Source organism: Lagenorhynchus albirostris, chromosome 18 (assembly GCF_949774975.1).
Source record: "Lagenorhynchus albirostris chromosome 18, mLagAlb1.1, whole genome shotgun sequence".
In the NCBI taxonomy this organism is placed as follows: Eukaryota; Metazoa; Chordata; class Mammalia; order Artiodactyla; family Delphinidae; genus Lagenorhynchus; species Lagenorhynchus albirostris.
This window is the reverse complement of record NC_083112.1, coordinates 18,930,442-18,956,305: the sequence shown is the minus strand read 5'-3', so window position 1 is coordinate 18,956,305 and position 25,864 is coordinate 18,930,442. Positions and strand designations below refer to the sequence as shown.

General features: G+C 35.5%; 1 protein-coding gene across 7 annotated transcripts in view; it reads left to right on the top strand.

Annotated features, from left to right (window-relative positions):
• Positions 1-25,864, top strand: part of RB1 (RB transcriptional corepressor 1) — a 146,893-nt gene that overhangs the window by 12,828 nt on the left and 108,201 nt on the right. For all 7 annotated transcript variants that reach the window (XR_009536812.1, XM_060129348.1, XM_060129347.1 and 4 more), the window contains exons 3-4: positions 17,852-17,967; positions 21,845-21,964. Coding sequence is in view for 6 of the 7 variants with exons in the window: in XM_060129348.1 (XP_059985331.1) it covers positions 17,852-17,967; positions 21,845-21,964 (236 nt within the window). In the remaining variant the exon portion in view is untranslated. The remainder of the gene's footprint in view (positions 1-17,851; positions 17,968-21,844; positions 21,965-25,864) is intronic.

Below are 25,864 nucleotides of genomic sequence, written 5' to 3'. Positions count from 1 at the left end.
TTGGATTTTCTGTTGATTTTCTGTTTTCACTAATTCTTTTGTGTTTAGCTGGCTTTTTTATTGAAATGTTTAAATTCCTTTCTTATCTCCTTTTGTGTATATTCTTTCATTGTTTTCTTTGTAGTTAACATGGAAATTACATTTAACATCCTAAAGTTTTAACACTCTAATTTGAATTTATTCAAGCTTAACTTCAATAACATAGAAAATTATGCTTCTTCAACCGTCCTGTCCATACTCCTTTCAGTTGTTGATGTCACAAAATTATGTCTTTTTATATTGAGAGTCCAAAAACATAAACTAATAATTTTTAATGCATCAGTCTCTTAAATTATATAGAAAACAAAAAGTGAAGTTACACATTATTATTACAATAATAATATCTTTTGCAATTGTCCTTTTTTTTTTTTTTTTGCGGTACACGGGCCTCTCACTGTTGTGGCCTCTCCCATCGCGGAGCACAGGCTCCGGACGCGCAGGCTCAGCGGCCATGGCTCACGGGCCCAGCCGCTCCGCGGCATGTGGGATCTTCCTGGACCGGGGCACAAACCCGTGTCCCCTGCATTGGCAGGCGGACTCTCAACCACTGCGCCACCAGGGAAGCCCTGCAATTGCCTATTTTAAAAATTTATTTATTTTATTTATCTTTGGCTGCGGTGGGTCTTTGTTGCTGTGCACAGGCTTTCTCTAGTTGTGGCGAGTGGGGGCTACTTTTCGTTGCAGTGCGCAGGCTTCTCATCGCAGTGGCTTCTCTTGTTGCTGAGCATGGGCTCTAGGCACGCACGCTTCAGTAGTTGTGGCTTGCAGGCTCTAGAGCGCAGGTATTTGTAGAGCGCAGAGTATTTGTGGCTCACGGGTATAGTTGCTCTGAGGCATGTGGGATCTTTCTGGACCAGGGATTGAACCTGTGTCCCCTGCATTGGCAAGCAGATCCTTAACCACTGCACCACCCAGGAAGTCCTGCCCATGTATATACTTTTACTGAGATTTTTATTTCTTCATATGGCTTTGAGTTACTGACTTTAGTCCTTTAATTTCAACCTGCAGGACTCCTTTTAGCATTGCTCATAGGATATGTATAGTGGTAATGATAATTATCTTCCTCAACTTTTGTTTATCTAAGAATGTCTTAATTTTTTCCTCACTTTCGAAGGACAGTTTTGCTGCCTATTGCAATCCTGGCTGACAGTTTTTTTCTTTTAGCACATTGAATACATCAGCTCCTTCTGAATACTGCCTTCTGGCCTTCAGAGTTTCTGATGAGAAATCTGCAGATAATCTTATTGAAGATCCTTTATACATGATGGCTTTCTTCTTTCTTGCTGCTTTAAAAATTCTCCCTTTGTGGGCTTCCCTGGTGGTGCAGTGGTTGACAGTCCGCCTGCTGATGCAGGGGACACGGGTTTGTGCCCTGGTCCGGGAAGATCCCACATGCCGCGGAGTGGCTGGGCCCATGAGCCATGGCCACTGAGCCTGCGCATCCGGAGCCTGTGCTCTGCAACGAGAGAGGCCACAACAGTGAGAGGCCCGCATACCAAAAAAAAAAAAAAAAAAAAAAAAATTCTCCCTTTGTCCTTGGAACTGACAGCTTGCTTATAATATGTCTTGGAATGGGTCCCTTTGAGTTCATCCTACTTGGAGTTTAAGCTTCTTGGATGCTTATATTCATGTCTTTCATCACATTTTGGAAATTTTGGCCATTATTTTAAAAAATATTGTCCGTTTCTTTTTTCTCTCTCTTCTTCTGGAACTCCCATAATGCATATGTTGTTCCACTTAATGGTGTCTTACAGGTCCCTTAGTCTCTGTTCGCTTTTCTTCAGATTTTTTCTTTCTGTTTCTCAGACTCGGTACATTGTCCTGTCTTCAAGTTTGTTGTTTCTTGCTTCTGCTTTCTCAAATCTATCTCTGAATCTCTGTAGTGAATTTTTCATTTTGGTTATTATACTTTTCAGCTCCAGAATTTCTAGAGACTTCTTTTTTAGGTTCTATCTATTGATATTTCCATTTTGTTTGTACATCATTTTCTTGACATATCTTCCTTTAGTTCTTTGAGCATCTTTAAGACACTTGTTTTAAAATTTTCATCTAGTAAATCTGCCATGAAATCTTTTTCAAGGATACTTTCTTTTGGCCAACTTTTTTTTCCTTTAAATGAGCCATACTTTCTTGTTCTTTGTATGCATTGTCATTTTTTTGTTGAAAACTGGACATTTGAATCTAATAATGTGGTAAGTCTGATATCACATTCTCTCCACTTCCCTAGAGTTTGCTGTTTGTTTGTTTGTTTTCATTTTTGTTTGGTTTGGTTTTGATTGTTGTAGGCTATGTCTGTGCCAGGGATCAGCCTGAAGTATAAACTTAAGGTCTTCTCAGGCCTTTTCTGATTCTGTGCCTTTCTTGGGTGTGCAGTGTGACTTTCTAATTTCCTCCATTTATTTGGTTACTTTTGAATGTCTTAGTCCAATGTCTGACTCCCAAAAGAGGAAAAAGAGAAAAAAATGAAGAGTAGGGGGAAGGTGCCAACTTTTTAAATCTCCTGGCAGTCACTTCAACTAGAGGGAGAGGTGCTTACAACAATGGGAGAGGTGCAACAACAGTAGCCCCCACCTCTTTGCCTGCTCTTCCGTGATGAGCAGTGATAAGTGATCAGAGCACAGATCTGTGAAATTTGGAGGACTGGGTCCTTTCTGCACACCCTGGCTCCTGCAGATTCTGTGCAGGCTGTTCCAGGAACATGTGCATAGTTGCCTGCCATGTGGGTGACAGTTGGCTATGGGTACCTGTTACTGTGTTCAGAGCTGAAATTGACAGAAATTAACTATCATTCACCTTCTTTGCCTTCCCCTGGAAGTTGTAAGCCTTTAATAGACTCCAGAGTTCCAGAATAGTTATATCCGACAGATTCTGCCAGTGCAACTGTTGTCTGGGTGGGGAGACAGATTTCTAGTGCTTCCTACTCTGCCGTCTTCCCAGAATTCTCTCTTCATATGAGTTTTAGGATCAATTTGTCAGTTTCTTTCAGAAAGACAGTTGAGATTTCAGTAGAGGTTATACTGAATCTCTAGATTAATTTGGGGAGTATTGCCATCTTAACAATATTATCTTCAGATGCATGAGCATGAAATGTCTTTCCATTTATTGAGATATTCTTTAATTTTTCAACAGTATTTTTAGTTTTTAGAGTACAAGTCTTGCAATTAAAATATTATTCCTAAGTATTTTATTCTTACTGATTCTGTTATAAATGGAATTTGTTTTTGGTTTTTGGTTTATTCATTGCTGGTGTATAGAAATACAGTTGACTTTTGCATGTTGATTTTGTATGCTGCAAACTTGCTGAATTCATATTTTAATTCAAATAGTTTTTTAGTGTATTCCTTAGAATTTTCTGAATACAAGATCATATTGTCTGCAAATAGAGATAGTTTTACTTCTTCCTTTATAATCTGGATGCCTTTTATTTCTTTTTCTTCCCTAATTGCCCTGGCTGGAACCTTCAATACACTGTTGTCTTTTTCCTTATCTTAGGGGGGAAGAACATTCAGCCTTTTACCATTATTTATGATGTGGGCTTTTTGTCGATGCCTTTGTCAGGTTGAGGACGTTCCCTTTTATTCCTGTCGTATTGAGTGTTTTGTCAAATGATTTTGGATTTTGTCAAATGATTTTTCTGCATCTATTGAGATAATCATATGTTTTTTTCTCCTTATTGATATAATGTATTATATTATTTTAAGATTTTAAACAACATTGCATTTTTAGGATAAAGTGGGTCTTATCCTAAAAATCCCACTTGGTCATAGTCTGTAATTCTTTTTATATATTTGTAAATTTGGTTTCCTCGTATTTTGTTGAGGATTTTTTTTTTTTTGGCTGTGTTGGGTCTTTGTTGCTATGCGCGGGCTTTCTCTAGTTGTGGTGAGCGGGGACTACTCTTCATTGCAGTATGCGGGCTTCTCATTGTTGTGGCTTCTCTTGTTGCGGAGCACATGCTCTAGGTGCACAGGCTTCAGTAGTTGTGGCACGTGGGCTCAGTAGTTGTGGCTTGCGAGTTCTAGAGCTCAGGCTCAGTAGTCGTGGTGCACGGGCTTAGTTACTCCATGGCATGTGAGATCTTCCTGGGCCAGGGCATGAACCTGTGTCTCTGGAATTGGCAGGCAGATTCTTAATCACTGCACCACCAGGGAAGCCCTTTGTTGACAATTTTTATGCATATGTTCATAAGAAATTTTGGTCTCTATTTTCTTTCCTTGTAATGTCTTTGTATGATTTTAGTGTCAGGGTAGTACTGACCTCTCACAGAAGGAGTTGGGAAATGTTTCCTCCTCTTCAGTTTTTATGGAGCAATTTGGTGACTTGATATTAATTCTACTTTAAATATTTGGTAGAATTCACCAGTGAAACCATCTGAGCCTGGACTTTTCTCTGTGTAGAAGTTTTAAAATTACTAATCCAACCTCTTACCTTGTTGGAGGTCTTTTCAGATGTCAGTTTCTTTTTGAGTTGGTTTTGATCCAACTCTTTTGGAGTTGGATCTTTTTAGAAATTTGTCCATTTCATCTGTGTTATCTAATTTGTCAGCATGCAGTTGTTCATAGCATTCCTGTTATAATTCTTTTTTTATTTCTGTAATGTTGGTCTTAATGTCCTTATTTCATTCCTAATTTTAGCTAATTTGAGTCTTTCTTTTTTCTTGATCAATCTAACTAAAAGCTTCTCTATTTTGTTGGTTTTTTCAAAAAACCAGTCTTTGGTTTTATTGTTTTTTCTCTTCTATTCTCTAAAAAATTTAATCAAAACGTTTCCTTCCTATCCTTTTTACCATTTAATGTTTTAAACGTAATATAAATGTTGGATAACATTATTAAAGTTCATCATGAACTACTCAGATATATCTAACATATAATTATATATAATTGTTATAATAATATATAATTTGACTTCCTACTTTTAAAATTGCTTTTTCTTCATGAAAGTTTTTACTGTTGGCCAGTATTGTTTACTGCAGTATATTTTCTTCTTTCTGAGAATCCATGGAAGGAATTTTACTCTCATCTCTGAATGAAGACTAGCTAGGCTTCTTCTGAGAAGCTATTTTATTTTATTTTATTTTGTGGTCATTATGAATCTTATAACTTATTGTCTACTGTTTTGAATTCCACCTTTCAAGGTGTAGTATGTAGTTTTTCAGATACTAACATCTTGTCATTTTCTCCCACCATTTCTATATTTCCCTTTCAGCATTTCAAAAATATATATATTCATATATAAACACACACCCATATATATTCAAAACTCAAATGTACTTGTTTTAAAAAATTTTATAGTAATAGAGTGAAAAGTGAATATCCATTGCTCTCTTTGTATTCCCACTTCTGTAGAAATAACCACTGATAAATTTTTTGCTCATTCTATCCCTTCAACCCTTCCTCACTTCCCCTTTCACACCCACACACACAAAGGATTTTTATTTTACCTCACTGAGGTCTTATTATTTACTTACACTTTTTAGCCAATTTATTATCAGTGTGTTTGAAATAGGCAGTAGATTCAGATGGTTCAAGATTCAAAAGAAATAAAAATGTAAACAGTGAGAAGTCTCTCTCATTCTTTCCCCTAAGCTGCCTGCTTTTCCTCTGTAGGCAGCTAATAAAAGTTTCTAGCTTTTGCATTTTTCTGCACCTTGCTTTTTTCATGTAGTGATGTATCTTGAAGAGCACCTCTCCCTCTGTGTTTAGCTTAATCTTTTTAGTGGATGTATTTCCCATTGTATGGATGTGTAATTTATTTATATATTCCCCTGTTAGCAAACATTTAGTTTATTTTTGAACATTTGATACTACAAACTGCTGCAGTGAATAGCTTTTTATATACATTTAATGCACAAATGAGAGTACTGCTGTAGTGTAGATTCCTAGAAGTGAAACCACTGGGTCAGAAGACATTCACATTTTAAAAATTTAATAGATTATGTCTTTGCTCATAGAATAAAATCTTTGCTGATATCTCACTTTTCCAGTGAGGCCTAAGACTGTTTAATACTGTAATCTGCCCCTACTTCTCCCTCAAATTCTCTATTCACTTTACCCTGCTTTTTTTTAAATTGAAGTATAGTTGTTTACAATGTTGTGTTGGTTTCTAGTGTACAGCAAAGTGATTCAGTTACGCACGTGTGTGTGCGTGTGTGTATTGTTACAAGATACTGAATATAGTTCCCTGTGCTGTACAGTAGGACATTGTTGTTTACCTATTTTATAATTTTTTTTTTTTTTGGCTGCATTGGGTCTTTGTTGCTGCGTGTGGGCTTTCTCTAGCTGTGGCCAGCGCAGGCTACTCTTTGTTGCGGTGCTTCTCATTGAGGTGACTTCTCTTGTTGCAGAGCACGGGCTCTAGGCGCGTGGGCTTCTGTAGTTGTGGCCCGTGGGCTCAGTAATTGTGGCTCGCGAGTTCTAGAGCACAGGCTCAGTAGTTGTGGTGCATGGGCTTAGTTGCTCCGTGGCATGTGGGATCTTCCCAGACTAGGGATCGAACCTGTGTCCCCTGCATTGGCAGGTGGATTCATAACCACTGTGCCACCAGGGAAGTCCACCTATTTTGTAATTTATATATAGTAGTGTGTATCTGTTAATCCCAAGCTCTTTCCCCTTTGGTAACCATAAGTTTGTTTTCTGTGTCTGTGAATCTGTTTCTGTTTTGTCCATAAGATCATTTGTATCATTTTTTAGATTCCACATGTAAGTGATATCTTATGATACTTGCCTTTGTCTGTCTGACTTACTTCACTTAGTATGATAGTCTCTGGGTCCATCCATGTTGCTGCAGATGGGATTATTTCATTCTTTTTGATGGCTAAGTAATATTCAGTTGTGTATATATACCACATCTTCTTTATCCATTCATCTGTCGATGGACACTTGGCTGCTTCCATGTGTTGGCTATTGGTATGAACATTGGGGTGCATGTATCTTTTCAAATTAGAGTTTTATCCAGATTTATGCCCAGGAGTGGAATTGCAGGATCATATGGTAGCTCTATTTTTAGTTTTTTAAGGAACCTCCATACTGTTCTCCATAGTGTCTGCACCAGTTTACATTCCCACCAACAGTGTACGATACCCTGCTCTTTTTTCTCTCTTTCTTTTTTAAATTTTATTAATTTTATTTATTTTTGGCTGCACTGGGTCTTTGTTGCTGTGCATGGGCTTTCTCTAGTTGCAGCGAGTGGGGGCTACTCTTTGTTGCGGTGTGCGGGCTTCTCATTGCAGTTGCTTCTCTTGTTGCAGAGCACGGGCTCTAGAGTGCAGGCTCAGTAGTTGTGGCGCACGGGCTTAGTTGCTGCGCAGCATGTGGGATCTTCCTGGACCAGGGCTTGAACCCGTATCTCCTGCATTGGCTGGTGGATTCTTAACCACTGCGCCACCAGGGAAGGCCTCTTTTTCAAACATAGTATATAGTTTACTTATAGATACTGATTTTTGTTTATTATCGTTCTCTTCCCCCTAAAATGTCAGCTCCAGGAAACAGGAATGTTTATTTTGTTTACTGATGTATTCCCAGCAGTTATAATAGTGCTTACTGCTTGGTAGGCATTTAGTAAATATTTGCTGAATAAATTAAATGAATTAGAGAATAAGGTACAAAATTATCCTTCCTAAAAAGCCCAATTTCTTTACCCACATATTTTGGATTTTGGAGTCTTATTTTATATAGTTTTCTAAGATTAAAAAAAAATTCTTTTTAGTACATATTAGGATATAAATGACTGAAAACAGCTATAATGTATTTCTTTTAAAAAACTACCCCTCCCTCAATTCCCCACAAACATAGGGATGAACTCTAAGTTTTATTCTCCATATTAGAAGTAGATACCAGAAGGATACATCACACACTATATAGCATCTTCTTTTCCAAAGGATTGGAATGACTGTGGAGATTGTTATAGGCTTCCAGGTTTGCTAGGATATCTTCAATCTCAATTTAATAGGACTATTTGTTTTTCTGTACTTTAAACATCTTCATGCCCTATATAAATATAATTTAGATAAAACATATGTTGTTTTGAAATAAATGATTGTAAATGATCTATCAGTGAATTAATTAATGTTTTCCTTATTATGTGCATTATAGTTTTAGAGGCCTGATATTCATAATTATTGATGTTCAGATTGGTAGTTATTTCTGCCTGTTACATGTTCAGCTATAAACAGATAGTCAAGTTTATATGAGACCTAGATATTTAGGAGAGCTTTGAAGTAAATTATTTTATCAAAATTTCCTATTCCTCTTCCTGTTTTAATTTACCTCTTTTCAATATGTGCTCTGATTTTCTCATTCTACAAACTTTTTTTTAAGGTAAGTTGAATCAGAATTATCAATATATTGCAGTCAGAAACCACCAAATTTTCCCCACCTTGGATCTGTTTTAAGAAGTTTACCAAACTTAGTTTATTAAATAATAATTTTTCCTAGTTTTATTCAAGGCATACAAAGCTGCCAGCCAGTGTTTTTTATCAATGTAAAGGTAAATTGTGTTACCTTGCTGCATTGAATTCTAGCAAAAGTGAAGTATTTGGTACTTTAGTTACTGAGGCATTATTGAAAGTAAACATATGGGTTCTCTTAAGTTTTTAAAAATTTCAGCACATTTGCCAAAGATTATCATTTTATGATTTGGAACCCTAGAAACTCCCAGACCACAGGACTTGATGATCAATGATCCCTTTCATTTCCCTTCCAGTTGAGATTCTTTCATTTTAATGCCAACTCATTTATTCATTAGTTATGTTTTCATTTTTTTCAAGTATTATATGTGATACTGGTAGAAGGAGTTGACATGCAAACTTTGGAAGATACCTTTTATACATATAATTAAATCTGAGTTGTAGGAGTTGACTTCCTCAGTTTTTTTCATCTTTGTTTCTAAGAGTGGTAGACATCGATTTCATTGATCTTTTACAGAAAAACCAATTAATTAGTCGTTGTTTTAATATGGCGGCAGTTTTCTCTCCTCTGTGGCTATATCTTCTTGGGTGGGTCATCTTTTGGGCCTTTGACTCAATAAAGCAAGCAGAGAGCTTGACTAGAAACTAAATTCCAGGTCAGTTATGTATCACATGTTTAGGAAATGAGGTCTGTAGTATCATTTGTTTGTGTGAGTTAGTCCTGTTGATACTCACTAGGTTATCAATGTGTGATCAGGAGCTAAAGAAACTAGTAGAACCAATATTCTTACCTTATATTTTTTACTCATGATTCAGTTGCTGCTTGTTTCTCTGAGCATACTAGGAGGAAAAAGAGTAAAAAAAGTCATTCTATCCTATACGGGGGGATGACTGTTGCTACTGCTCTTTTAAAAAATGTGCATTTAACATCAAGTTAGTGCTGGACGTTGTACTAGGTTTTTGGGGGTATAACGGTGTATTAGATATAATTATGCCTTCAAAATGCTTACAGACTAGTTGAGATATGGACAATTGAGCAAGTAAGTAAGCTGAACTTAAGTTTACTTAAGTGCTTAAATTGGCCTATCCATTCAGTTCTGTAAGAGCTCTTAAAGGAGGGAGCCCCAGGTACTAAATTCTTGGGCAGAAGGCTAGATGAATCTCAACTTGCCAGGTACATATTTTTCTGGGAGTAGAGTCAACTGTCTCCCCACAAAGGCATTGTGTAACTGGATGGCTAATTCAGTTGGTGTTCACCCTTGAATATGGTATCAAAAATATGATTGAGTACAAATATGATTGAGCTTTCACATTCTTCTTGACTGTGCTACTCTTGCCTTTTGCTTCTGACCACATCAAAGAATTTCCTTAACACTAACTGCTGAGGGCTAATATTATGCAAGTGAGAGGAAGGATTTTCTGGCATATTAGCATGTTATCCCTTTTGCTCCTACATATAACCTTGGTAAGGAGGAAATCCAGGAGTGGAAGATAAAGGCAGCTCTTATCCCCTCTACTTCTCTAATACATTTAACTTGTAACTTTATGGCTAATCATGCATTACAGTCTCATGAATCTAGTGTAAGGATGTATCCTTTTGACCCTGAGATAAAGAGCATATTACTTATGGCTTATTTCCATCTTGGTCATGGCTGATATTTTAAAAAGGGAAGATAAGAGAGAGTAGTGTTTTTAACTTTTAAAATTTCAGTTTGAATTCATGTTGGTTATGATAGCATGACTAGTAAGATAACCTACTTTTCAGATGTTTCCAAGATGATTTATGTTACCACTTGGTGGAGCTCTTTTATAAGTTAGTGCTTGTGATAAAGCAAGTACAAGTCATCACTAATTCGGGGTTGTCAATTGGGTGGTTCAGGTGAACTAAATTAAACGACAGCTTAAGTAGGTAGCCTTTTAAGTGTTGATTGTAGATTTCTGTTTAAACTATAGTATATGTAATTACAGTTTTAATATTTTAAAGATTTTTCTCAAGAATATTCCTAATTTTTCTCTCTCCTGCTTTATATAAATTTAGTACTTTTAAATTGACTTACTTTCCCCCCATTTTATAGTTGTTAGGTAACTTAGAAAATGTATCTAGTGTTAATGAAGAAAATGAAAATCATTTGTAATCCTACCACCTAGAGATAATAGTTAACATTTTGATATATATTTGCCTTTCCTTCCTTTTAAAATTTTTTCACAAAATTGGAGTCAAAATATACACAGAATTTTGTATTCTGGTGTTTTTTTCTCTTAACATGTCTTTGGTATTTTCCCATGTCCTTATAATCTTTGAAATGTTTTGAGAGTTTTATGTTATTCCATGATATAGATCTATCATAATTTTTTAACCATTTTATTTAAAGATATTTAAGCTTTTCCCACTATTTTTACTCTTATAAATAATTCTTTGAACATATATTACACTAAATCTTGACTCAACACTCCAATTATTTTCATAGGATAAATTCTTAGAGATAAAACTGAACTCTTAAGGATCTTGATGCATATTTGCAAATTGTCCTTCAACTGACACTATTCTGAGGTTCAGTATTTTCAAAATATGTTTATTGGAAATTACTGTTTTTTCTTTTGCAAAATGCTTTTTCTTACCCTTTCCCCATTTTTTTCTTCTATTTATTTATTGGTCATTCTTTTGGCTGAGTAAAAATTACTTTTCCTCTGTTTTAACAATTTTTAAGGTGCTGTTCTGAGCCCATTTCGTAATTCTCAACTAAATTTTCAAGAAAACAAATCAGTTACAGATTTCAGGTTGTAAATTGCCATTGGAAAATAGGGCCTGGATCTTGAGAGAGCAGTGAGGGCTGGAAAGCAGGATGAGATATGAGAAACACCTGTATGGAGGTGATGAGGGTGCTATAGAAGTGGATGAGATTGTGGAGGAAAAGAGAAGGTTCTGGGAAAAAGTCCTTGGAATTAGGAAACACTGAAAAAGTTGGGAGAAATAAAGAGAATGCGGATGTTAGAGTGTCTAAAAAGCTAAGGGAAAAAGTTTCATTACAGTGGTGTTAGATGTTGTATACAGGACTTTGTGGATGAAACCAAAGAAAAGGCCATCCAGTTTAGAAAGAGAGCAGTCTTTGGAGACTTCGAGAATAGCGTCAGTAGAATAGTGCTTATATAGTAGATGTGTTCAGTGGATGCAGTAGGTGTGACTGTGAGAGTGTACATGATGAGTATGTATGTGAATAGTGAGAATAGTGAGAGGTTTAGATGTGTGGTTAGGCCAGTAGCTTGATAAAGTCCAGGGATAGGTTTTTTTCTTTTTTTAAGGTGGTGCAAGCTTATCTAAAGGGAAATAAGTGTTTAGAAAGAAGTGTTAGAGAAATTACAGAAGACAGAGGGAAGCATTAATAAACTAGGTGTTGAAGGAGATGAGAGGCAGTGTGATCCAAAGTGGGAGATACGGAGGGATTAGATATATTAATTTGAGAGTGGAGGAGAATGTCCATTTGTTAAAGTCAGAAGAGGAAGTTGAAGATGCAGAGACATTGGAGGAAGACTGAAGTTTATGGTGTTTAGAAATTATTTGATGTGGAGAAAAATGTTGAGGCTTTTGGTATTGTGATTCTCTAACCTTCTCAGTAAAATAGAAATGAAAAGTACAGAATAGTAAAGTAGTTAAGAGTATAGGACTCTTAGTGGGGTGATGAGATTAAGGATTTCAGTAGTGAAAATGTTAGGAACATCAATGTAGAAATGTAATTAAGGAAATATTCTTAAATAAATGGAACAATACTAAATTGAGTGTTCAGAAACTTGGGTTTTAGGTCTGTGGCATCGACTGGCTGTGTTGAGCAAATCTCAACACTCTAGTCTTTAATTTCTTAATCTGCACAATTAGAAGTAAATCAGATGTCCTTTACGGATTTAAAAATCTTGAATCAAACTGAACTAAAAAAGAACAAAACATAGCTACAGTAATCAAGACATTGTAGTACTAGTAAAAAGAAAGACAAGCAGGTCAGTGGAACAGAACAGAGAATCCAGAAATAGAATTCACACATATATAGTCAGTCTTTGCACACAGAGGTGCTAAGGTAATTCAGTGGAGGAAGGATATTCCTCTTAACAAACGATGCTGGAGCAATTGGACGTCCATATGCAAAAAAAGAACTTTAATCCCTATCTTGCACCATTTATAAAAGTTAATTCAAATGAATCGTAGATCTAAACTTGTAGAAGATGACATAGGAGAAAATCCTCGTGACCTTGAGTTAAGCAAAGATTTCATAGATAGCACCACCAAAAGCGTGATCTATAAAGCAAAGTAATAAATTGAGCTCCATCAAAATTAAAAACTTATGCTCTTTGGCATACAATATTTAAGAAAATGAAAAGCCACAGATTGGGTGAAGATTTTTGCAAAACACACATCTGTTAAGCGATTTGAATCCAGAATGTATAACTAATTCTTACAACTTAATAAGACAAACAACTGAATAGAAAATTGGCAAAAGATTTGAAAACACCCTTTACCAAAGAAGAGATATGGATGTTAAGTAAGATTTGAAAAAATACTCAATGTCATTAGTCCTTGGGAAAAGGTACCATTACATACCTACTAGGATGGCTAAAAAACAGGCAAGAACAGACAAACAAAAACTAAGTGCTAGTAAGGATGTGAAGCAGCTGGAACTCTCATTTGTTGCTGGTGGGAATGCAAAATGGTACAGCCACATTAGGAAACAGTTTACTAGTTTCTTATAAACTTAAACTTGTATTTAATATAGAACTTAGCATTCCTCAACTTAGATATTCACCCAAGAAAAATGAGAACATACATCCACCTAAAGATCTGTAGTTGAATATTTAAGGCTAGGGTTAGTAGCCTCATTCATAGCAGTGTATTCAGCTGTTGGAGTGGATAAATAAATTGTGGTATTCGTACAATGGAGTGCTACTCAGCAATTAAAAGGAATAAATACCAATATTATAGATACAACAATATGGATGAGTCCTCAGAAGCATTATGCTAAGTGAAAGAAGCCAGACGAAAAAGGCTACAGACTGTATAATTCCATTTGTATGATATTCTGGAAAAGGAATTGAAATCAGATCAGTGATTTCCAGGGGCTGGAGGTCAATAAACGTGATTTCTTACACTTACACACACACACACACACACACACACACACACACACACACACACACACACACACACACACACACACACACACACACACACACACACACACACACACACACACACACACACACACACACACACTCTCCTATAGCAAAAAACCTTAGCATTCCCAGGAATGGATGTTTTTGGTGTGGAGAAGGTTGGATTACGGATAGTATTGAGACAGATATGATACAGAGGAATGAGTGCTAGATTCACTGATAATAGTGCTGCTGCTGATGGTTGTAATTCAATGAGTATAATGCCGGTCACCATGCTGATTACTTAAGTGCATCCTCAGAGACTTCCCTGGCATTCCAGTGGTTAAGAATTTACACTTCCACTGCACAGGGCATAGGTTTGACCCTGGTTGGGGAACTAAGATCCTGCATGCCACCACGTGAGGCCCAAAAAATAAATAAATAAAAATAAAAAGTGTCCTTACTGTTAATTTTCATAGTGACTCTGATTAGATATTATCATCCCTATTTTAGTAGAAACTGAGGTCTAATTGGATTTAAGCACGTTGCTCAGTTATACCACTAGAGTATTCAAACTCTTGAATGTTTGACACCAAAAAGCATGTTCTTAACATAAATAAAAGTATAAGTGCCAGGGAGACAGGGAATTTTGTTTGTTTCTGTTTTCATCACTGTATCCCCAAAGTCATAAAACCATGGCAGTTGCATAATGAGTATTTCTTTCTTTCTTCTTTTTTTTTAATGAATATTTCTTTAAAAATTATTAGAGATATCAACTTTTGGAAGATATAAAAAAACAAACTGGAAGAGGCAAAGAAAACTATATGAAGATATATGATTTTTTTTTTTTTTTTTTTGCGGTACGCGGGCCTCTCGCTGTTGTGGCCTCTCCCGTTGCGGAGCACAGGCTCCGGTCACGCAGGCTCAGCGACCATGGCTCACGGACCCAGCCGCTCTGCGGCATGCGGGATCTTCCTGGACCGGAGCACGAATCCGTGTCCCCTGCATCGGCAGGCAGACTCTCAACCACTGCGCCACCAGGGAAGCCCTATGATTTTTAAATGATTGCAAATATGGTGGTTAGGCTGATGTTTTCCATTTAGGCATTTATTATATCAGATGACTTTGTGTTAAATTATGTTATTTGTGTTCCAGTATAATCTACTATTTTAAAAAGTGAACAGAATGATTATAGAGTAGGATCTTGTAGTTGATTCTCATCTTCATGGCTTTGTAAATTTTTTCCCTCTGGCAAATTTTGGTGGCATCCAGATATAAGATCAGACCAAGTGGATGTTATAGGTTACAACTAAAATGCAAGCCCTTTCCATATCTATCTCTATCTCTATATATAATTCTATATCTAGAATCTTAAATACTTTAATGTAGAAATTCTACTTCTAGGACTCTCTTAATTGGAAACTGATTATTTTCTTCACATAGATTAACAAAAATATTTGTGCATGAATCATTTGGTTTTATAACATTGATCTCATCTGTAATATGGTTCCCTCTAAAGAACTAAATCAAATGTAGGTGATTAAAATATTTAATATTCTCAAGTTTAGAAGGAACATTTATTTTTCTTCCATAGATAACTGTGTATGAAGAAGAAAGAACACTTTATCTATACATATAGTTAATTGGGATGCAGCTAGAACATCAACAATATCAACAACAAAAACAACAAGATTTATAAATCATCTGAAATAAAGGTCACACATTTTGCTTATAGGAAAGTTCCTCAGGTCCTTAAAAGTCAGAACCTATGTATACAACATTTTATTTAGGCATTTTATCATTTCAAATGAGCTTGTGTTGAATCGTATTTGCTATGTCCTAATAAAATTTGCTATGTCCTAATAAAATTTGCTATTTAAAAAAAATGAATAAAGTACATACTCAGTTTTAACAAGCTTAATACTTCATTTCCCAACTTTAAAAGAGTAAAAAAAAGATTGGAGTTGCTGAAAGAAGACACATTGAGAGAAGTTGGGTTCAACAGGTGATAGCCTGAGCAAAGAAGCAAACCAAAATCATGATAAGAATTAAGCATAAAAATTTAAAAATCATGGTAGTTTGGAAATTGTTTATTATAGAGACAACCAACCTTTTACATCTTAGTAGTTCCTGAGAAATTGACCATAGTAATGTAAATATTTATAAGTGTATATATATATATATAAAAGAGTTTATGTTCATTTTATTAAAACATACTTAATAGTCATTATAACAGTCAAGCAATATATACTTTGTTGTTCAGTTTCAGAAATAGTAAGTATGTAGTCTAGTTTCAATGTCAAATTTATTGAAGTATAATTTATATACACTAAATCAACCAGTTTTAAGTGAAGAGTTCAATAGGTTTTGGCAAATGTTATTTAACCATTGAGATCTAAAAATTTTTTATTACTCCAGAAAGTTGTCTCATTCTCTTTTGTCATCATTCCCCAACACACATCCACTCCTGTCCCCAGGCAGCCACTGATCTACTTTCTGACATTAAAGATTAGTTTTGCCTTTTCTAGAATTTTGTAGAAATCAAAGTGTACACAGCATGTACACTTCTGTATTTGGCTTTCTTTCCTCTGTGTAATAACTGAGATTTATCTATGTTGTGTGTATTTATACTTTTCCTTTTTATTGTTGAATAACATTCCATTGAATGGATATACCACAGTTTATCTCTTCACCTGTTTTTGGATATTGGGTTGTTTGAGTTTTTGGTTTTTATGAATGAAGCTGCTGTTAACATTCAGGTACCAAGTTTCCACTTCTCTTGGGTATAAATATCTAGGGGTGGAATTGCTAAGTGTTATGGCAGGTATATAACTTTATAAGAACTTGCCAAACTTCTTTTCAAAAATGGTTGTACCATTTTACGTTTTCATCAGTAATGTTTGAGTGTTCCATTGCTTTACATCCTTATCAACCTTTGATATTGTTAGTCTTTTTAATTTTAACAATTCTAGTGGGTGTATAGTTGTAATATAAGTTTTAAAATATTTATTTCCCAAGTAGCTAAAATTAAGGAAAAGTTTAGAGTTGGATAGTGATAAGCTTCATATTATCCATCAATTTTGATAATCTAGAATAATACTTTTTTCTAAAGCTTTTATATAATTGAGATTTCAGAACGATATAAAATTGCATCACATACTTTTCAGCTCCATTGTAATCTCCAGTTAAGAGTAATAAGCAGTTCCAGCTGTTTGATAGAACATCAGATTATTTGGTATTTCTTTTGTTTTCAATTTAATATAATCCAAATTTTACCTATAAAACTTACATATTTAAATAGGGATATGTGTTTTTCGGGATAAAAAGTATTCTAGTGATAATGAAAAAATATTCTAATGATAGTGGTAGCCATCATTCATTGAATATTAGTTATATGCCAGATCTAAGGACTTTATATATATAATCTCATTTAATTCTTACAAAGTGAAATATGTATTTCCATTTTACAAGGAAGGCAATTAGGGCACTGAGAGATATGAATTTCATAAGGTTAAAAAATACTTGAATCAGGACTTCCGTGGTGGCACAGTGGTTAAGAATCCACCTGCCAATGCAGGGGACACGGGTTCAAGCCCTGGTCCGGGAAGATCCCGCATGCTGCAGAGTAACTAAGCCCATGTGCCACAGCTGAAGCCTGCGTGCCCTAGAGCCCATGCTCCGCAACAAGAGAAGCCACTGCAATGAGAAGACCGAGCACCCCAACAAAGAGTAGCCCCCGCTCTCCGCAGCTAGAGAAAGCCCACGCGCAGCAACAAAGACCCAAGGCAGCCAAAAATAAAAATAATTTAAAAATTAAAAAAAAGACTTGAATCAATAGATTGATAAAAGAACAAGTGAATTAGAAGAAAAAAAATTTTGGAGTCCATTTTATGGAGCCTAAAATCTTTCAACTTGGCTTTGATGACATTGGAATACTAAAAAATGAAAATATTTACTTCAGAGAACTGACTGGCCCCTAGATTTTTTATAGAAAGTTGTAATTTAACTTTTTGACCTTTCTAGTAATTTTTTTGCCTTATAGTATAAAATTTAGTTACTAATTTTGTAACTAGTTTGTTTGTTACTAGTGTAGAATTAAATGCTCTCAAGTATATGACCTCATAAAGATTTAGTAACAAATTAATTTTGTTATGCTGAATAAGAAAAAAGTTGCATATAATACAGTTTTAGCACAGTATCCAGTGTGTGAATGATTTAATGAAATATTTGAACCTTTTTGTTTTGTTTTGTTTTGTCTTGTTTTGTTTCCAGGAAGGTTATGTTCAAAAGAAAAAGGAACTATGGGGAATCTGTATCTTTATTGCAGCAGTTGACCTAGATGAGATGCCGTTCACTTTCACTGAGCTGCAGAAAAACATTGAAACCAGGTAAAATTTCTTATATTAATATAGGCCTCTGCCATTAAAGAAAACTATTTCTGAACTATCATTTTAATAGACTTTAGGGAATTAGTGGAAAATGCTAAAATTAAATAAAACGTAGAAAACTTAGGTCAACCAGTAAACTCCTGTTCTCCATTAGAGCCCTTAATGAAGGTGTATTTTTGCCGCACTTTCTTAAAAATGTAGCAGTTTCTGTCCTGGGAAAATTTCCATTGTGTCTCTCACTATCTGTAAACTTTCTTAATTGTAGCTGTTGATAAAATGGACAAAAAAAGCAAAGATTTATGAAGTAGACTTATATATTAAAACCTTTGTAAAAGTAGTATGAGTCTATCTTAAAGGAATTTAGTTGATTTATTAAAGTTTAAGATTATTTAATATAATAGATATTATAATTATATATGTTTTGAGACTGTATGTTCAGTTGAGTATCTATTATAATACTTGTCCCTGTAATTACTTAATTAAAGTCTGTATTGAGTTTCTAAGCCTAATAAGAGGAGTTTACTGTTTCCAGTAAGTCAAGAGAAGCCTTCTGGGAATTCCAGTCATTTCTTTTGCAGTATATTTATGAAATGTAACAGTAAATAATTTTACCAAAAAGATAGTAGTATATGTTTTTTCTTGGATAAAACCGTCTAGAGTTAGACATAATTGGTATTTTGTGTAAATGAGATAAATTGTTGCATATTTTAGTAGCTTTTTCTTATTACCTCTAAATAAAATGTGGAAACAAAGGCCTTGTATGTTCATATTTAACTTATTGAATATGAATTGGTTTACCTCTCACAGATTTCACAGTTTAACTTTATTAACTAAAATCACTAAATCAAAATAGTTTTTATATAGCTGAAAAATAATCTAAATATAGAGGTAAAATTTTACGTTGATTTATTCATTTATTCAGCATATGTTTTCGTGACCTCTGAGGATCAGAAAGAGAATGAATGTTTGGGTTAAGATAGACTGGGTTTATTTTACAAGGTATATGACTTGGAGCAGATTGCTTATCCTTATTAAGTCTCGGGTTCCTTTCCTTTCCTGCGAAATAAAAATTATTAACTACTTGATAGAATTTTGAGAATTAAATAACTTATAACGAGCAGAGAAGTAAATAGTTCTCGAGTCAATGCCTGGAACACCATAGGTGCTGATGAGGTCTTGATCTCTTTTTTTCTGTAGATTCCTCCTATTACCCGCACCACCCCCCCAAACAAAAAGGGGGAAGGAAACAAAACTTACCAACTGCTAGGCGCTGTGTTACTCTACTAGGTTCTAATGATATAGAGGTGAGATATAGTCTCTGACCTCAAGAAACTCATCCAGTTTAAATTAAACAGATGACTGCAATACAGTGTTATATAGCTATCCATAGACTGCCAAATAAATATGACAGAGAAAGTCTATTACATCTTTTATCTATAAGGTGAAAGAATTTTCCCGGAAAAGATTTTCCTAAACTTTTTCTCTGAGTATTCATAGAGTAACTCTGATTTATAAAATGGGCATATCATAAATAATATCACTATAATAATTATAGTAATGTATTTGGTACAACTTTTTCTTAGGGCATCTCTCAGTGTTCTGATAACTATCCAGGAATGTTATCTAAACCACTGCTTCTTAAAAGTACTCTGGTGAAGGGCTAGTTTCTTTTCTTCCCAGTATGTCATAGACTGATGTTTTAAAAATAAGTAATATAAATTAATTACTAGAAAAATGAAACAAAAATCATACTAAACACAGGACTAAATTTTTTATTATTGGATTCAGCAGGCATTAAAATTAGTGTCAAATTGCCATAAAAGCTTTTAAGTGTTTACCCCCAATTTCTGTACTTAATTGTGGACTGGTAAACAGTTTATGGACCATTATCAATCCATGGAGCACTGCTCCTAGAATATGTAGTTATCTACAGATCTGTGTGTTTTAATTATGGCTTTTTATGTCTGTCTGCCTGCCTTCCTCTCACCTTCCTGCCTTCACTTCTTTCCTTCAGAGGAGGACTACAGAAGGAATAGAGACCCACTTAAGTTACCCCTAGAAAAAGAAGGCTTTTTAGTAACAATTCACAGTTTTCATGGTGCTCCATGGATAGGTATTGCCATATATCTCAAAACTGCAATTGAGAGTGGTTCCTGAATAAATGCCATTCTAAGTTTGATTTCTTTTTCTCAGCAGGTTAGCTCCATTCTTTTTCTTTTTTTAAAGGATCGATTTTTATTTATCTATTTATTTTTGGTTGCGCTGAGTCTTCATTGCTGCGTGTGGGCTTTCTCTAGTTGCATCTAGCAGGGGCTACTCTTCATTGCAGTGTGCGGGCGTCTCATTGCTGTGGCTTCTCTTGTTGTGGAGCACGGTCTCTAGATGTGCGGGCTTCAGTAGTTGTGGCGTGTGGGCTTGGTTGCTCCGTGGCGTGTGGGATCTTCCTGGACCGAGGCTTGAACCCGTGTCCCCTGCATTGGCAGGTGGATTCTTAAACCACTGCGCCACCAGGGAAGTCCCCATTCTTTTTCTTTTCTAAGCAGCATCATGATTATCTACTCTGTATCATTTCTATTCCTCCTTTATTTGCTTTCCCACAAAGCTTGTCATGGCTGCCCCAATCCCCTCTATATCAGTGGAACTTTTCATAACCTTCTTTTGTGTTCTGTGCCCTCTGCTGATTAGCTGAGGCTTTTATTTTTCCAGTTCCCAAGATAAATGTCTGAGTGGTACAGCCCTCTTTTTAGAATGAAGCCTGTAACTCACTGGTTGCTAGACAGCCTATGGATGGGTCTAGTGACTACCCTGTAGTTCAGTTAGCTGCTTTGGTATAACTCCTTAGACAAACTTGATTAGAAGTGAGTATGTGAGGTGCAGTTGATGATTGCTATCTGTAGCGCCCTATTTTTCAGAAGTCAAAAATGTATGTATTGATATTTCAAATAGGTTAATTTTTATAGAAAACAATAAACAATGATTTAAAGTTATTATTTAAACAACTTAAAATTTTTAATCAGTTTCCCTTTTCCCTTCCCCAACAATTCAGTCCTAAAACCGCTGGTGGGCTGAAGAAAGTAGGTGTGTGCATCTGTGGTGGGGAGCACTGTGGTGCCCAGAGGAGGATGCCAGAGCCACAGTGGGATGAGAAGGTCATCCACCAGGGGCCTGGGGCTTCTTGACATGGGCTGCTTGCTGTGCAATGTCAGAGACCAAGCAGGGTGTGCGGGCAGCTGGTATAGGGAGTCATGGCACATGTGGGGTAAGGGCAGTCTGGGGTGAGGAGTCAGAGCCCTACTAGGGTGAGGATGGTGTCCATGTGGAGGCGGGAGGGCAGTCCAGGATGGGGGGAGTCAGTCTGAGCAGGAGAAGAGGGTGCCCATGTGGAGGAGTGGGTAGCTTGGTACTTATATAGGGGGATTGATTAAATGAGTAAATTAAAGATAAGTGGGTCACAGGTTTCTCACTGTCAAAGAAGAGTTATGAATGTGGAAAGGGAAACACTGGAAGGAACCCTGTAGTTTTTGTGTTGGAATTGGGTAAATGGATGGGAACTTGTGATTTTAAAACATATAGATAGATATAGAAATAAATATATGTATATGTCTGTTATAACCCTTATGTTTTTTTTCTGTGTTCTTGATGATAAGTAGATGTAGGCATAGATGTATAGATATAGTGGTATAGGTTGAAGACTAGTTGATTTTTTTCCTCTTTAAATTCTAGTAAAATGCAAAATCTAAGTTCCTTCTAAAGGATATATAATAGTGATTTGGTGTAGAGCTAACGTGTTTTGAATTGAAATGTCTATGCTTTGAAAATGAAACAAAATGAATTTTTAAAGTTATGGATTCACTTTTTTCTATTCTTTCCTTTGTAGTGTCTATAAATTTTTTGACTTACTAAAAGAAATCGATACCAGTATCAAAGTTGATAATGTTATGTCAAGACTGTTGAAGAAGTATAATGTGTTGTGTGCACTCTACAGCAAATTAGAAAGGTAAAGTACAAATTTTATTAGGGTTACACCCTGCTTTTTCGTATCATTGTTCATGATTAGTTTCCATCTGGGAACTGTTACATTCTTAGTAAAGTTATTAAGTATTACACCTTAGATTTGTCCCCTTAATATTCTTTTTTTTTGCGGTACGCGGGCCTCTCACTGCTGTGGCCTCTCCCGTTGCGGAGCACAGGCTCGGGACGCGCAGGCTCAGCGGCCATGGCTCACGGGCCCAGCCGCTCCGCGGCATGTGGGACCCTCCCGGACCGGGGCACGAACCCGTGTTCCCTGCATCGGCAGGCGGACTCTCAACCACTGCGCCACCAGGGAAGCCCTGTCCCCTTAATATTCTTAACTTTCTTATTTGTCCAATCATATTCATTCTGAATGTTTCTTCCAAAATTACTTGTTTTACTCATGGTTCTCATTTTTTTTTTTAACAAACTTAAAGCTAGTTTCCACTTTGGCCTTCTCTGCCAGAAGACTTGTAGCTCTGAATGGAAAGGTGACCTAAATTTAGAATTCTTCCTAATGGTGATACTATGTTTAGAAAAAGAAAGCATGTTGGCACTGGAAGGTGTATGTGACTTATACTACTGAGCTATGACCTGTATTCTCCATGGTGGTTTAGAAGAAGTAGTTTTTTTGTGGAATATCCTTTAAGAAACTTCAGCCTATCAGCTGTTTTATTCCACATAAATTAAGAAACTACAACAAGCATTAATGAAGTGACTGTTAGTACCCGCTATGTGTTAGATGCTAGGGATGTAAAATCTTATGCTACTATGATCATCAATTAGCTTATAGTAAATAAATAAATTCTATCTTTTAATAAAAATAAGTGCAATAATCATTTGATGCGCTACTGTAGAGGATTATTTATAAGAAGTAGAAATTATGTAGTGGGCAAAATACTGTGTATATTTAAAGGTAAGAAGAATAATTATGGGGTGAAAAAACTATAGAAGAAGGCAATGTCTGAGTAGGGTTTAAAGGATAGATAGAAACTCAGCAAGCAAAATATGTGGAGACTGGGACTGAGTATCCTAGGCAGAGTGATTAGCATGTGTGCAAAGCCAGAGCAGTACTGTAAAGTATTTTGATATTGCTAATTGCTAAAAGGTAGGAGGGAATTAGACTGATAGTGAGCTTGGACTTTACCCAGCAGGAGATGGAAAGTTATTGATTTTAAGCTAGAGAGTGACATAGTCAGATTTGGCCTTTAAAAGGTCACTCAGGCCTTTGCAAAAGAGATTTGGAATTTTTATTGACTAGTTATATGAGATAATTTAGTGTATATTGGCCTTGAAGTAGATCAATAAGATTTCTTCTATCTTATATGTACCTTCTTTTGAAGAGCAGTTGGGAAGATTAACTGTGATACTAAAGCCTATTTATTTCAGGGTAGACTATATGTGTATATATGGCAATGTGCTGTAGTGATTATGATAACTTTTAAAAAGCTAAACAGATCTAGATATTAATAATTTTGTCATTCATTGACTGTGTGAGCTAGGGAAACATACTTAACGTCTTTAAACCTCAATTTGAATCTGTAAAATATAGCTAATAATGCTCTCCTTGCAGAGTAATTGTAAGATAATGTTACTGGTTAGCTCACCTCCTAGCACATACTAAATGCTAAATAAACAGTAGCTTTTAAAGTTATTATTAACTACATTAATGCTGTCACATAGAAATATAAAAATGCAAGCCATATATATATATATATTTATTATTTTTGGCTCTGTTGGGTCTTCATTGCTGCACGTGGGCTTTCTCTAGTTGCAGCGAGCAGCAGCTACTCTTAGTTGTGCTGCACGTGCTTCTCATTGCGGTGGCTTCTCTTGTTGCGGAGCACGGGCTCTAGGCACGTGGGCTTCAGTAGTTGTGGCTCGCGGGCTCTAGAGTGCAGGCTCAGTAGTTGTGGTGCACGGGCTTAGTTGCTCCGTGGCATGTGGGATCTTTCCAGAACAGGGCTCGAACCTGTCTCCCCTGCATTGGCAAGCAGATTCTTAACCACTGCGCCACCAGGGAAACCCAAGCCATATATTTTAAATATTCTAGTAGCTGCATGACAAGTAAAAAGAAACAAGTGAAATTAATTTTAACATTTTATTTAACTCATATATCCCAGAATATCAAATTTCAACACATAAATTTGTATACAGGTGTTCATGGCAGCATTATTTATAATAGCCAAAAAGTGGAAACACCCTGAATGTCCATCAGCTGATGAATGGATAAACAAAATGTGATCTATCCATATGGTAGAATATTGTTCAGCCATAAAAGGGAATAAAGTTCTGCTACATGCTACAATATGGATGAACCTTGAAAACATTAAGCTAAGTGAAAGATACCAGACACAAAAGGCCACATATTTCATTTTATGATATGTCCAGAACAGTCATATCCATGAGATGGAAGATAGGTTAGTGATTACTAGGGAATGGGAAGTGAAGGGAATGAGGGGTATCTGTTAAAAGATGTGGGGTTTCTTTTTGGGGTGATGGAAATTTTAGATAACGGTGATGATTACATAACAAAGTGAATATACTAAAAACTACTGAATTTATACAATTTAAAATGATGAATTTTATGTTAGGTAAATTATATTTCAACAGGAAAACATGAAACCAATAGAGAAGTTTTACATTCTTTTTCTCATACTAAGTATTTTTTTTAATACTTTGGTATGTAATTTACATTTACAGCACAACTTCATTTGTACCAACCAAAAACACTTCAGGTGTTCAGTAGCCATAGGAGCTTGTGGTTAACATATTAGACAGCATAGATTTATATTGTATGTTATTATCTTTACTGTATGATAACATTCTATTCTGAGTTACATTAAATTACAAAATGATATAAAACAACGCATCTGACATTAAACATATTTTCTATAATTATAAAAATTCCCTCTTGATTACCATCTGCTTTTTTTATATAAGATAGTAGTTTTCTCTGTGTAAATTTTTGATCTACATATTTTTTGTGACTGGCTTCTTTCGCTTAGCATGTTTTCATGGTTCATCCATGTTGTAGCATGTTTCAATACTTCATTACTATTTATTATGGAATAATATTCCATTGTATGCCTACATCACATTTTATTTATCCATTCATCTACTTATAGTCATTTGGGTTGTATGTCTTTTAAAGTAGTTGACAGTATAAAGGAGAGCAAGTGTATATAGAGTTTGTTATATTAACTTTATTATATATCATTTCGTCTTCTCTTCATTTGTTTCCATGGATTTGATTTATCATCTTGTGTCATGTGTTTGCTCCAATGCAGCTTTGCTCCTACCCACCTCTTTGTGCTGCTGTTGTCAAACACATTACATTTCATGTGTTAGAGGCCCAAGGATGCAATATATACATATTGTGTTATGCAATTATATTTTATATCAATTAGGAGAAGAAATATGTAATTATACCATCTTTCGTAATAACATAATTACCTTTACCAGTGCTCTTTGTTTATTCATGTGGATGTGAATTACTGTCTTGGGTCATTTGTTTTCAGCCTGAACTTCTTTTACTATTTTTTTATAAGATGAGTTTGCACATTCTCTGTTTTTGTTTGAGACTATCTATTTCACCATCACTTGTGAAAGGTAGTTTTGCTGTATATATGAGTCTTAGTTTACATTTTTTTCTTTCTTTGAGTATGTAATCCCACTGCCTTCTGATCTTCATTGCTTCTGTTGAGAAGTCACCTGTTAATGTTATTGTGTTCCCTTGGATATGATGGATCATTTTTCTCTTGCTGCTTTCAGGATTTTCTCTTTGTCTTTCAACATTTATCCTATGATATATCTAGGTGTGAATCTCTTTACATTTATTCAACTTGGAGGTGGTTCTGTTTCTTGGATGTGTAGACTTGGGAGT